The sequence below is a fragment of the Gymnogyps californianus genome, chromosome 1, assembly GCF_018139145.2.
Source record: "Gymnogyps californianus isolate 813 chromosome 1, ASM1813914v2, whole genome shotgun sequence".
In the NCBI taxonomy this organism is placed as follows: Eukaryota; Metazoa; Chordata; class Aves; order Accipitriformes; family Cathartidae; genus Gymnogyps; species Gymnogyps californianus.
The window spans coordinates 210526024-210538129 of NC_059471.1; the positions used below are offsets into that span (position 1 = coordinate 210526024).

A 12106-nucleotide genomic window follows, 5' to 3' on the forward strand; every position below is an offset into this window, starting at 1 on the left:
TTTATCCAGAGATTTGTTGTTGACCTCACTGTCGTAGTTAAAGAACAAACAAAAATGTAGTTCAACATAGTATACATCCCTACCAATACTGAAGCAGAAGTGTCCCTGTATGAACCCTATATGACAGGTGCCGGACAGCATGTTAGATATGCTAGTATGGCATATGACTGTACGTCTTACAGATTGACCCACTAAATAACCCAGCTATTTGGTTAAGACCTTCTCTGCTGTGAGAAGGGTTTATGGTATAGCTATGCCTCCAGTACACACATGCTTTTTTTCTGTTAGACTAAGCTTGCTTATATTGGCATGACCAGTCTCTTCTCCCTGAATCAAATAAATTTTAACAGCAAAAGGAATTCTGGGGGAGGGTTTTACGGTAGAGCTCTTGGTGATTCAGTCATGATGTCAGCTGTGGGATTTTTCCACACACAACATGTCTTCACACAATGACCAAGGTTGCAAGGGACCTCTGGGGATTGTCTTGTCCAACGTCCCCTGCTCAAAGCAGGGTCACCTCCAGCAGGTCACTCAGGTCTGTGTGCAGTCAAGTTTTGAATATCTCCAAGGATGGAGACTCCACAACCTCTTTGGGCAACCTGTACCAGTGTTTGACCATCTTCATAGTTTTCTTATGTTTAAATAGAATTTCCTGTATTTTGGTTTGTGCCCATGGCCTCTTGTCCTGTCACTGGGCACCACTAGGAAGAGCCAAGCTCCTTTTCCTTTTCTCCCCCCCTGAGGTACTTACATGCACTGATAAGATCCTCCTAAGCCTTCTCTTCTCCAGGCTGAACAGTCCCAGCTCTCTCAGCCTCTCCTCATATGACAGTTGTTTCAGTCCCTTAATCATCTCAATGGCCCTTTGCTGCACTTCCTCCAGTATGTTCATGCCTCTCTTGTACTGGGGAGCCCAGAGCTCGGCACAGCACCCCACATCTGTCTCACCAGTGCTGAGCAGAGGGGAAGGACCACTGCCCTTGACCTGCTGGCAACGCTCTGCGTAATGCAGCCCAGGAGGCCATTGACCTTCTTTGCTGCAAGGGTACATTGCCGGCTCATGATCTACTTGTTGTCCCACCAGGACCTTCAGGATCTTCTCTGCAAAGCTGCTTTCCAGCTGGGTGGCCCCCAGCATGTACTGGTGCCTGGGGTTGTTCCTCCCAAGGTGCAGGACTCTCCTTTTCCCTTTGTTGAACTTCATGAGGTTCCTGTCATCCCATTTCTCCAGCTTGTCAAGGTACCTCTGGATGGCAGCTATCTAGTGTATCAATGACTCCTCTCAATTCTGTATCATCTTCAAACTTATTGAGGGTTCACTCTGTCCCAGCATCCAGGTTGTTAATGAAGGTGTTAAGCTGCATTGGTCTTAAAATCAGCCCCTGGAACAAGAAGTGACTGGCCTCTGGCTGGACTTTGTGCCATTGTTCTCAATCCTTTGAGCCCAGCAGTTCAGTCAGTTTTCAGTCCACCTCACTGTCCACTTATCCAGCCTGTACTTCATCAGCTTGTCAATGAGGACATTATAGGAGACAGTGTTAAAAGCCTTTCTAAAGACAAAATAAATAATATCAACTACTATCTCACCATCCACCAAGCCAGTCATTTCACTGTAGAAGTCTATCAGGTTGGTTAAGCATAATTTCCCCTGTGTGAACCCATACTGACTATTGCCAGTCATTGCTCATCCGTGCAAGGCTCCTGCAACATTTACTTGATTTCTTGCCCATTGGAATGGGCCATTCTTAAGCTTGGATGAGGTGATTCTTGAAAAACAGCCAGGCCTCCTGGAACCTTCTTCTCTCCAGGGCCGTATCTCACAGTATTCTTCCAAGAAGATGCCTGAATGGGTCAACCTGCTCTGCAGGGTGGTGATCCTACTTTTTCCCTTGCTTCCTCCTCTTGGGATCCTGAATTCCACCATTTGCTGGTTGTGGCAGCCAAAGCTTTCCCTGCCTGTCACATTCCTGACAAGTTCTTGTTTGTTTGTAAGCACGAGATCATGCGGAGTGTCTTCCTTCTTCAAGTTCCTCAATCACCTGTTGTAGAGGGTTGACCTCAGTGTGCTCCAAAAACCTCCTGCATTGCCTCTGCCCTGCTGTGTTGTCCCTCCAGTGGGTATCAGGGTGGTTGAACTGCCCCAAGAAGACCAGGGCCTGCAAACGTGAGACTTCTTCCAGTTGTCTGAAAGATGCCTCTTTCTTTTACTTTCCTGATTATGTGGTCTATCGCAGACATCCACCACAATGTTGTCCACTTTGGTCTGCCTGCTAATCCTGACCCATAATCTATCAGCTGGCTCAAGACCCATTGCTGGGCAGAGCTCCATTCACTCCCACTGCTCTCTCACACAGAGTTCAACTCCCTCTCCTCGCCCTGCTACCAGGGTACTGACCTATGCTGTAATTACAGATCTGTAAGTAGAGCAGGAGCCATCTGCCACAAGTCACAGACTTCCAGCCCTCATCATCATGGAAGTCTCCATTTCCCAACTCAACCAACATAGGCTGCCTAGTTCTTTTCTAGTACAGACCAGGCTCTTGCACCTGCAGAGTGTCAGAGAAGATCCAGTCCACCTTTTATCTCATCATGTCTGATGCTGCAAAGTCTGCTGACCTCCTCCCATAGCTTCTTAACTTGTCAACAGAAATCCTCCACATCTCCTGCAGAAAAGGAGAGCAACTCCTCCAGCCCTCATGGGAGGCCTCAGGCACCCCTGCAGCCCCAAAGCTACAGAGCTGCATCCTCCCTCGGGAGCTCAGTCTGGGTCAATCCTGATATGCCAGGATATAGCTGCCCCTGCAGGCACTGGGGACCGTGCCCTGTGCCATCCCCCTTGCTCTGCACACAACCACAGCCTTCAGCGAAGTTTCTAGCCCTCTTCTGTGCACACTTCTGCACACTGCCGAACCTGTTAGCTGGCCAGCACCTACAGAGGCCTCTTCCCAGTATCTGCAACAAGACTGCCCAACCTTACCTAACCAAGAGTCAGCTCAGACAAAAGCTCCAAGCTGGTCAAGGACAGCTGACAGAGCTCCTTAGGAGCTGATGAAGGTTGTTAGAAGTCACACACCTCTGAAGCAGTTGTCTCCCAGCAGCAGTAAGGCATCCTGAAGTGTTCCCAAGAGTCCTCCTATGATCCCAGAAGTTGTTCCCAGAAGGTCTAGAAGATCCCAAAGCAGAGGCTGGAAACTGCTCTGCAAACTGCTGTGTTTGGTGGCTAACTCTGTTAGCTGCACTGTGAAAAATTTAAAGGAGAGGTCCTGGAAAAGATAGATTTTTCTGATGCCATTGATTTTCGTGCAGAGATCCACATTGATTTCAGAATCAAAGATACAATGAAACCTGATATGATTAAATAAGCACACATAACGTAAATTCATAGCATCCCCAATATCTAGCACATTTAAGGGAATTTTCAACCTGATCACCTTAGACAAAAGCTTAAGAAATGCAGCAACAACACGGGAAGGGAAAAGTCTGGGTGTTAAACCGGTTATAACAAAATCAGGTGTCAAAAGTTCCTACTGTTTAGACAGTTTCTCCCTGCATTTTCTCTAAGGGTAATTCTGGCTCAAGGAGCTCGCCCCCCCTGCCAGTCGTTCCTGCCTAGTCTAGCAGGATTGCCTCCGTTCTGCCAGCACACCGGTGTCCGTGAGGCCGGGTTACACATCGAATCACTGAAGTGACCTGGGTTAAAAGGATCCCTGTGGGATGGGGCTATTTTTAACCCAAATCATTTCATTGATTGAGTGCATATTTATGTCAGCACAGCTGAGCTGCTCCGGGAGGCACAAACCCTAGCAGAGCAGGGTGGGGAGGAGGGCTTTGTTAGTGAAGAGACCTTACCTTGAAACTACTACCTTCATTTAGTCTTGTTTTATAAGAAAACTCCCAGTCTTGTTTTACCTGTACGGTGCCCGGTTCAATACCCACCCCGAACTGACTGCAGAGCCCTGTGGACAAAATGCAGAGAAGTGAAGGAGAAAGGGCAGCTGGAAACACTAAGGTCCCTTTCCCGTGCTGCCCCTGTAGGGTCTTCCATGTTCACCCACCCAGTGAAAGCTGAGCACCTTTTCATGGTGCTTGCCACATCTGTCTTAGGTAAAGAGTCATTATTATATGATCACATTAATTATACTCACTGCTGACAAAGCACTTGGTGCTCAGTATATATATAAAGCAACAAAGTCCATTCCCTACTCTGTTTTTCATTTTGCACCAATTATTTCTGACAAGGAGATATGAGAAGCATTCCCATGGAAGAAGGCTAATCTCCAGGGACTGCAGGAGTGTAACTAAGGAAAAACGAGCCGTGGATGTATAATCATTCAAATTAAGCAGTAGAGTTTAAAGCCGTTTAATTCAACATCTTAATTAAGGAATCTGCTTGGAAGAAAAGAATATAAACTGAAAATGAGGCAGTAAACTGGCACCTAGTTATACCATTGAACAGAAAGGAAGAAAGATAGACAGTGCCAGCAAAGTTACACTAACAAATGCCCCAAGGCAACTACTCTAAAATCCTGCAGCCTTACAAAAAATTCATTTCTGAGCCCAAAAACCTATGTCTCAAAGTCAGGGCACCTTTCAGGCCCCAGCTGACAGATGTCACCAGCTCTTCTGTTTACTCCAAATCACACCTACTTTCCTGCCAGGGATTGTTCAAGTTCTCTGATTAGGATTGAGGCTGGAGACTAAACTGGTTTTCAAATGGATGCTTTGCATGAGGCATCTAATGTAAACCCACATGAAGTACGGTATGTGCGAGCTAGTTTCCGCTGCAGCCAGCTTTGCTCAGATATTGCATGACAGGCGTTACAGAGGATTTCCTGATCAATTTAGAAATCAAGGGCATGAGAGATGAGAGAAAGAGAGCAGAACTATCTTTTCTGTACTAAACTGAGGGAGAACACACTCAGTCAATCTCCCCCTGATATGCAGAGACACAGGGCACCATCAGCACCATGCACCTCACTCATATGATCCTAGGATTGTGGAAGATAAGGATGTGACAGACGTTCAAGCCAGCCTGTATCAGCGCAGACCACTAGGACTGTGGTTCCTGCTGTTGCATAATAATGCTTCTAGTATTCTGCATTTCAGAGCTTTCCATACTGAAACACAGCACTTTGCGCCCACTCTCTCCTAGGTGCAAACCACCACCATGTGCATCTCTGTGAGTCTGAGCGGCTTTGTTGTGCTGGGCTGCTTGTTTGCGCCCAAGGTGCACATCATCCTCTTCCAGCCCCAGAAGAACGTGGTCACTCACAGACTCCATCTCAACAGGTTCAGTGTCAGTGGGACCGGGACCACTTACTCTCAGTGTAAGTAACAAAACTGCCACTTTTTTATAAGGAGGTGGGGTTGCGGTGAATTTGGATAAAGACAAAATGGGGTTTTTACCAGCAACAGAAAGACCTTTATAGGCTGGGCTGTGTACCCCGTGGAAGCATCACTTCATTTGTGTCTGGAGAGAAAAATTCATCCCCCTCCCATGGGAATCAGCTCAGAGCCCGCTCTGACACTCACTGAAGTCAGCAGAAAGCTTTTGGCGGGCTCTGACTCCAGCCCGCTGCACAAAGCAAGTAGAGCCTGTCACTCGCTGTCACGCTCGCAGCAGCAACAGGAACAGATTGCCTTGGAGTATTCCTGTCAAAATGACATGCCGACAGGGCCTGGGCCACAATGCAGCATGCTCTCAATGGCTTTTATCGCCTGCATTATAAGGAAAGGCTCCAAGTCTGCAGCAAACGCATAGAAGGGATGCCATAAACTGTATCTGTATGCGGAGCGCGAGCAATAACCTTTGTAAGTGCCACAGTCAGGAGAAGCAATCAGTGCTCTGTCGCAAGGACGGCTCCTCTGCTCTGCCTCTCTCCTTTCCTTCGTCTTCAGTCCCCTCATCCCAAGCAGATTCATATCTGTGATTTTGTTTTGAGGCTGTTGCTCCTCTTCTGGGTGAGTTGCTCAGAGATTTTTTTGGATTAAAAAAAAAAAAAAAAATCACCTGTATGTTTGTCGGATTTTTTTCCTTTTCAAGCTTAACTAGTCAAGGATGGGAGCACACAGCACCTTGTTCACAGAGCTCTGCGGACAGTATGTCTAACCTGGAAAGCTAATTGAAAAAGCACACTACAACTAGAAAGAGGCGAGGAATAAGAAACAGAGGAAAGGGGGGACACAGAGCAAAGCTTGCCAGCAAGTTCATACTAACCTAGCCTCAGGTTTTCGAGTATCACCTAAATTTCAAAATTGGCTAGAAACCTTTGGCACTTCAGATTTCAGACAGAACATGGAAGGAACTTGGGACCCTTCCGTGTGTCACGTTGGCAGGGATTAGGAGGTAAAGGGGTCCCAGCCATCTCTGTCTCTCCCACACCAAACCGTACTGTGCGTGAATGCCCAGGGTCCCTTAACAAGTGAGCAGCCATCTGGCTCTACACATCCCCCATCTCATCAGAGTCAGGACTGCATCCAGCCCTGACACCAGAAACCAAAATCTCCTTGCCATTTTGGAAAACTTAAATCAAGAGAGAAGAGATGGCCCGAAGTGCCTGAAGTGCCGAGCACTCCCAAAAGACCAATGGATTCCCAATAACCTTTAGAAGTTTGGTCCCCTGACGAAATGGTAAGGCCCATGAGATTATTTCCATCCCTTATGAATTTTGTATAAGTGGTCTTTCCAAGTTTTTTAATTCTCTCATACTACAGAATAAGCTTAGTCAGAAACCATTTTGATTCATGGATACTTTTGTACAGGATTGCATTTTGGAATTTGATATTTTTATTATAACGGCTGGATAATACATGTGTCTGCGCAAGCATGCATGCAACTGAAAGACGTCCTCAGTACACATCTTTACATTAAAAGGCTACTTTTTCAGGTTTGTGAATAGCTTTGAGACATTAAGGAAAGCATAAAAATCCAGACTTACAATCTTTTGCTACTTCATTGTTTAGAAAGGTGGCCGCAGTCATTTACTTCTACTGCTTACACCTAGCTGAGTAAGGGCTGCTCTTCTTTGTTGGTCTTTTCGGACCGTGGCAAGACATTGACCTGGAAGTAGGACTAAAAGGTCCATCACATACAATGGAAAAAGCCCTATAGTTTCCATCTAGGACAATTATTTGGGAAAATAACACTGAGAATTCACTGTCTAACACAGCACCAATACTTTCAAGAAGGAAAATTTTCCCTTACTCTCTTCCATTTATTTGTAAATTATTTTAAATATTTTTTTTTTCTTAACTGTTCAGTAATTTATAAACCTCCAAAAAGGTTATAATCCAAATTGATTCTAATCCATGTCTAAAATATTCCTCTCATCAGTCCCGGGGCTGTCAGCTTGTTTTTATTTTGGTCTTGATGGTGTTTTCATCAGTCAGAAATTGCTTAATATGAGACTGATCAAAATTAGCTCCAGGGCATTCTAGTAACAACATCCAAAAAGCCAGTTCTTGTTCTTTATCGGAGCTTTAGAGGACAGGAGTACCCAAGTTGCTCGAATGGGCAGTGAGTTTCCTATCTCCACGGATTCCCACCTCCATTGCATCTCAGGGCTGCCACCACCTCTTCACTCCATCAGTCATTAATGCCATGAGCATAGTGGGTCATGAACAGCAAGTGACTCACAGACAATTTTTGACACAGTTCCTTGAACCGTGAAAACTGGCCAGACACTATGAGAAAAGGTAAGTGATACTCATGATGCTCTTGGATAGCGTTAAATGTTAGCTCTGAAGGTGTATCGCAATTACATCCCTAAACTGAGCAGTGGAGGGAGGGCCTGAGTCAACGGTCAACCACATAAGCTGCAGTGTGGTAGTGGTCATGAGAGCTAAACTGAGCACCTCATGTAGTCATCTGAATACAGCTCCTCGTCTTTGCTACGTGCTCTGCAGAAAGCAAGTAGAGGTGAATACTTGACTGCTAAGTGAGGAAACTTGTTTTAGAGGCACTGACCTTTGGTCATTTTGACAGCTGAAGTCTGGACTACAAAAGAACATAGATTTAAGCTGAAGATAGGGAGGATGTATGTGTACCTAGGTATATGACATGTTTTGAAACGTATATATCCGTACACAGTTATTTGAATCTGAAAATTCACTTTTGGCAGAGTGCTGCAGAAGTTCTGCTTCCCGTACAGTGTTTCCCCCATCAGGATGATCCCCAGTTTTCCTGTGGCCTGTTTTATGGGCTTGGCAGAGGTATTCCCATAAGGTAGGAGCTCAGCACTCATAAAACTTCCCAGAGAGCTCAGGACTGATTTAAGCACCTACATGATTCAGGCTGAGCTTTTACACCCAGAAGATGTCATTCATCCAAGTTATGTCCACATGGAGAGATGCACACAGACTTGAGCTCCTCCAGGTGTCCTCCACAGGGGTCAGAAAAAGAATTGAAGCTACTGTTTATAGCCAGACTGGTAAATTTTCGCTCTCAGAATTTATTTTCCCATCCCTTGCTCCAAACTAGCCCTAATATATGGCTTTTATACATGATTAACTCACAGTTGTCCGGCTGTGAGCATGAGTAGAAGTGGCACACAGACAGCAAGTTTGAATCTACCTGTTCCTGACTATGTAGGCAAGCTACAAGGTGCCCACAGTAGTGCTGGACTCTTGCATTTTACCTCTGGTTCTTTGCCTTAGATTATCTAAGCAAAATGAGGGACGGCCAGGAAAGAGGAGATCAAAAGCATGAACTGCAGCCAAATCAAGACTTCTGGTCATGTCACACATTTGTCCTTGGCCTCAACACAAGGCAAAATGGAGGTGAAGTGTCTCTAGCAGATCCAGCAATATTTCAGGAAACCCCTTGGTGTCTGCTATAAAACACGACGTGAAACTCAGAACCCTGCAGGGCCAGCGATTAACATCATTGCTGAGGTCTGTAAGGAAAAGTAAGATCTTTTGTTATGTCTCAGAGAGAGCTGGATACTCAGTGTGAACACTTTAATCCACCCAGCAGCGTTAATAACTGCCTCCCAGCACTACAGGAGAGGTACGTGCTGTGGAGGAAGCCTGGGAACTCAAAAGGCAAGGCCACTCATTTCTCGCCCACCACCATCTTTCTCTGTCCAACTTTGACATCCCCCTGACCCAGTTACTGTAGTATTTGAGCTATTCACGCTCTTCAATGTGTTGGACTTCAAAAAAACCCTGAAGCTAAAAAAGTTCTGGGTGGGTGACTGATGTTCACAGAAACAAAATGCTTTTGTCTGTAGTCATACTGCAGTAGAACAGGGATTTGAATCACGTCTCCTAAGCAGTACTGATTTTTCTATTTGCTAACAATAAGTAGAAATAAAAATAACAACAATAATAAAAATCTCAGGTCAATGTGCTGCCACATTATACCCAGCTAAAAACTGAATACAAAACCTGATAGTTAATTTTCACAAAATCATAGACATGATGCCCTGTGATCTTTTACCTACAATGACTGCTTTCGTGTATGTGACTCACAACACATATCCAGGTTGAGAGATCAAACTCCATCTACCTAATTCAGAGCAGGGGCTCATTCTTGGCTCTCCTGTTTATCAGGAAAGTCTTGCCCTCTGGGTAGTAGGTTAGTCCAATAGGTGCCTCTAAATTTTTCTTGTTAAAGAAGTTCTGTTTACCATGAAATACTTATTCATTCAATAAAAGAATTATTAGAAAAAGTAGCTGGTTTGAAGAAAGAATGATTTGTTCTAAAAATGATGCTGAGTGTCTTTAAAGAACCAGTCTGCAACTCAGACTGTAGCCAGCACCAGTTTTGGAAGATTGAGCATGCCCTTGTCAGCTACGTAAATTGCTTTTTACACTGGATAATTGAGTTTACTAAGTCATTGCTTGCCGTGTGTTTTCTTTGATGAAGGCATCACATTTGTCTAGGTCACTGTTATCATTAACCTAATGTATCTTTCAAAAAACAGCTTTACGGTGCCATGAGCAGAGATGTCACGGAGCATCTGAAAACACATTCCTGATGCCCAATGGATAATTTTAAGAAAGATGGACAAACCAGCTTGCTTTTAAATTAAAATCCACAAGGCTTTAGCAGAATGGTAATATATCCTACAGTCAAAATACAAATACACTTAGAAACAGATTCGGATACTCGGATTCAATTGTCGTATCACTGAAGCAATGAAAACCTGTTGTATAAAATATTAGGCAATGTAGACAAGGGTATCAGAATCTGGCCCTCACCTCTGGATGCATAGTGAGTCCTGATCCAGAGCTCCTAGAAATGAAGGGTATTATGGCCAGAAGATATTCTGGGATTAGATGAGAAATAATCTTGCTTTCAAATTCAGTTATTCAAAAATTTGTTCACTCCATCCAACATGTACTTAGAATTCTTATTTTTTTTAGTTAAAAAGTAGATCAACAGACAGTCCTAATATGCAGAGGTGGATTCTCTCCTGGATTTAAAAATACATATATTTTATTTCAGGAATGTCCATTCCAATTATGTGAAAGCTCAAAGGATCAGACCTTAGCATTTCTTGCCAATAAAACATGAAAAATCCAAAGGTTCACTTTTTATTCTACATGGATATCTTAGCACCACTCTAGCTATATTAATTCACACTACCATGCATAGTGCTATAAAGTGAGACCCAGTGGTGCAGAATCGTCAAAAAAAAATTCATGCATTTTATTCAGACACTTGGAGAAGCTTAGTCACCCCAAGTGCTCTCAATGGTCAGCAGAGGGAAATCAGGTTCCTCCAGAGGATGCTTCAGCATCAGATCTGAATGGCATTGTAGAGGTGCAAGCAGTACCTCCATCAGCTCCACTACTGACACAGTCATGTACAGTGACTTTTCATTGGGCATCTTGGTTAAATCGGGTGAGATGGTCCAGATCAACATCAATTCTAATCCTGTAATTTTTTGCCACCCTGAAGTCAGTTGATTTTCCCGTCTTTCTCTTTCAGCATCTGCTAGTATGTACGTACCGACCGTCTGCAATGGAAGGGAAGTTCTGGACTCCACCACTTCATCTCTGTGATTGTGACTTGCAGTTCAGTTCTTGAGTTTTTAGACTGTTAGGCAAAATTTTGCACATGTTGTGCACGCCGGAAAACACCAGAAAACAAAAGAAATCAAAACAAAAATTAGTACCTTTTTTTAGAAACAGTGTAATAAATTATTTTTGAGGATTGTACAGTATATAGTGATGTTCTGGAACTTTTTAGACTGATTTTAGCCCTTCTGTTGTTAATGGTCTTAAGGGACATGTAAATAACCATGGTTCACAATGTGCATAGTCCTTCAGTAAGGGAGTGATTTGTTGCAAGCACAGTTGCAATGTTAGGTGACTTCTTTCCTACGAAATTTTTTTGTAGCTCCTTGTTGTAATTAACTTAGACTGCATTTCTATGTTGTATATTACAGTTACCTTACATGTAACAGATCGGTTTTCTCAGCACAAAACAGCAGTATTAATGTAAAGGCATCAATAATAAAAAGATAAAAGTTTTTCAGCATGGTTTCATTTTTGTTTCTTCCTCCCTCAAGGTCATTACATTTCTCTAGACACCAGGATAGGTAAAAAGGATAAAAAGTCTGCAGTACTAGCGTGAGTACACACGTATCTGTGTATGGGTCTGTGTCTGTGTTGCAAAATCCATATCACATAATATGTGCTTACGACGAATGCTTTGTCAGCATCAACTATAAATTCCCTCTCCTTAAAAAAAATGCACATTATTAAAGCATCTCAAGTGCTCTTTTTGTTATTAAAATGTAGGGTAATTTTCAAAAGTGAAAATGTCTAATTGCATCTTAATGAGAAATTAGCAAAAAATTTTTGATTGCTGGTTCATTTGGCATTGAGAATGCTGTCATGCACACAATAGATTGGTAGGATATAAAAAACAAAGACATTTTAGATTAGGTTGGCAAAGAGATGGAAGAAAAACTGTCAGAAAATTAGCTAAGACTGTTTTATACCTCTAGCCAAAACAAAGCTGGTTCAGTTTATCTGCATCAACACTGCCGTGAAAGGTAATTGGAGCACCGCAGAAATAGAGACCAAAAAAAGTCAAAAAAGAGAAATCCAGGAGACTTTTACACACGTCTCTGGGGTGACCTTTGCATTCAAA

At 43.6% G+C, this 12106-nt stretch overlaps 1 protein-coding gene across 2 annotated transcripts in view; it reads left to right on the forward strand.

Moving 5' to 3' along the window:
* GRM3 (glutamate metabotropic receptor 3) overlaps positions 1–11010 on the forward strand; it is a 48446-nt gene extending 37436 nt beyond the window's left edge. Inside the window, exons 4-5 of one of the 2 annotated variants that reach the window (XM_050901212.1) lie at positions 5153–5327; positions 10937–11010. In XM_050901212.1, coding sequence (XP_050757169.1) covers positions 5153–5327; positions 10937–11010 — 249 coding nt within the window. The remainder of the gene's footprint in view (positions 1–5152; positions 5328–10936) is intronic. The other variant, XM_050901221.1, reaches the window with a different exon arrangement.
* The last annotated feature ends 1096 nt before the right edge of the window (positions 11011–12106 follow it).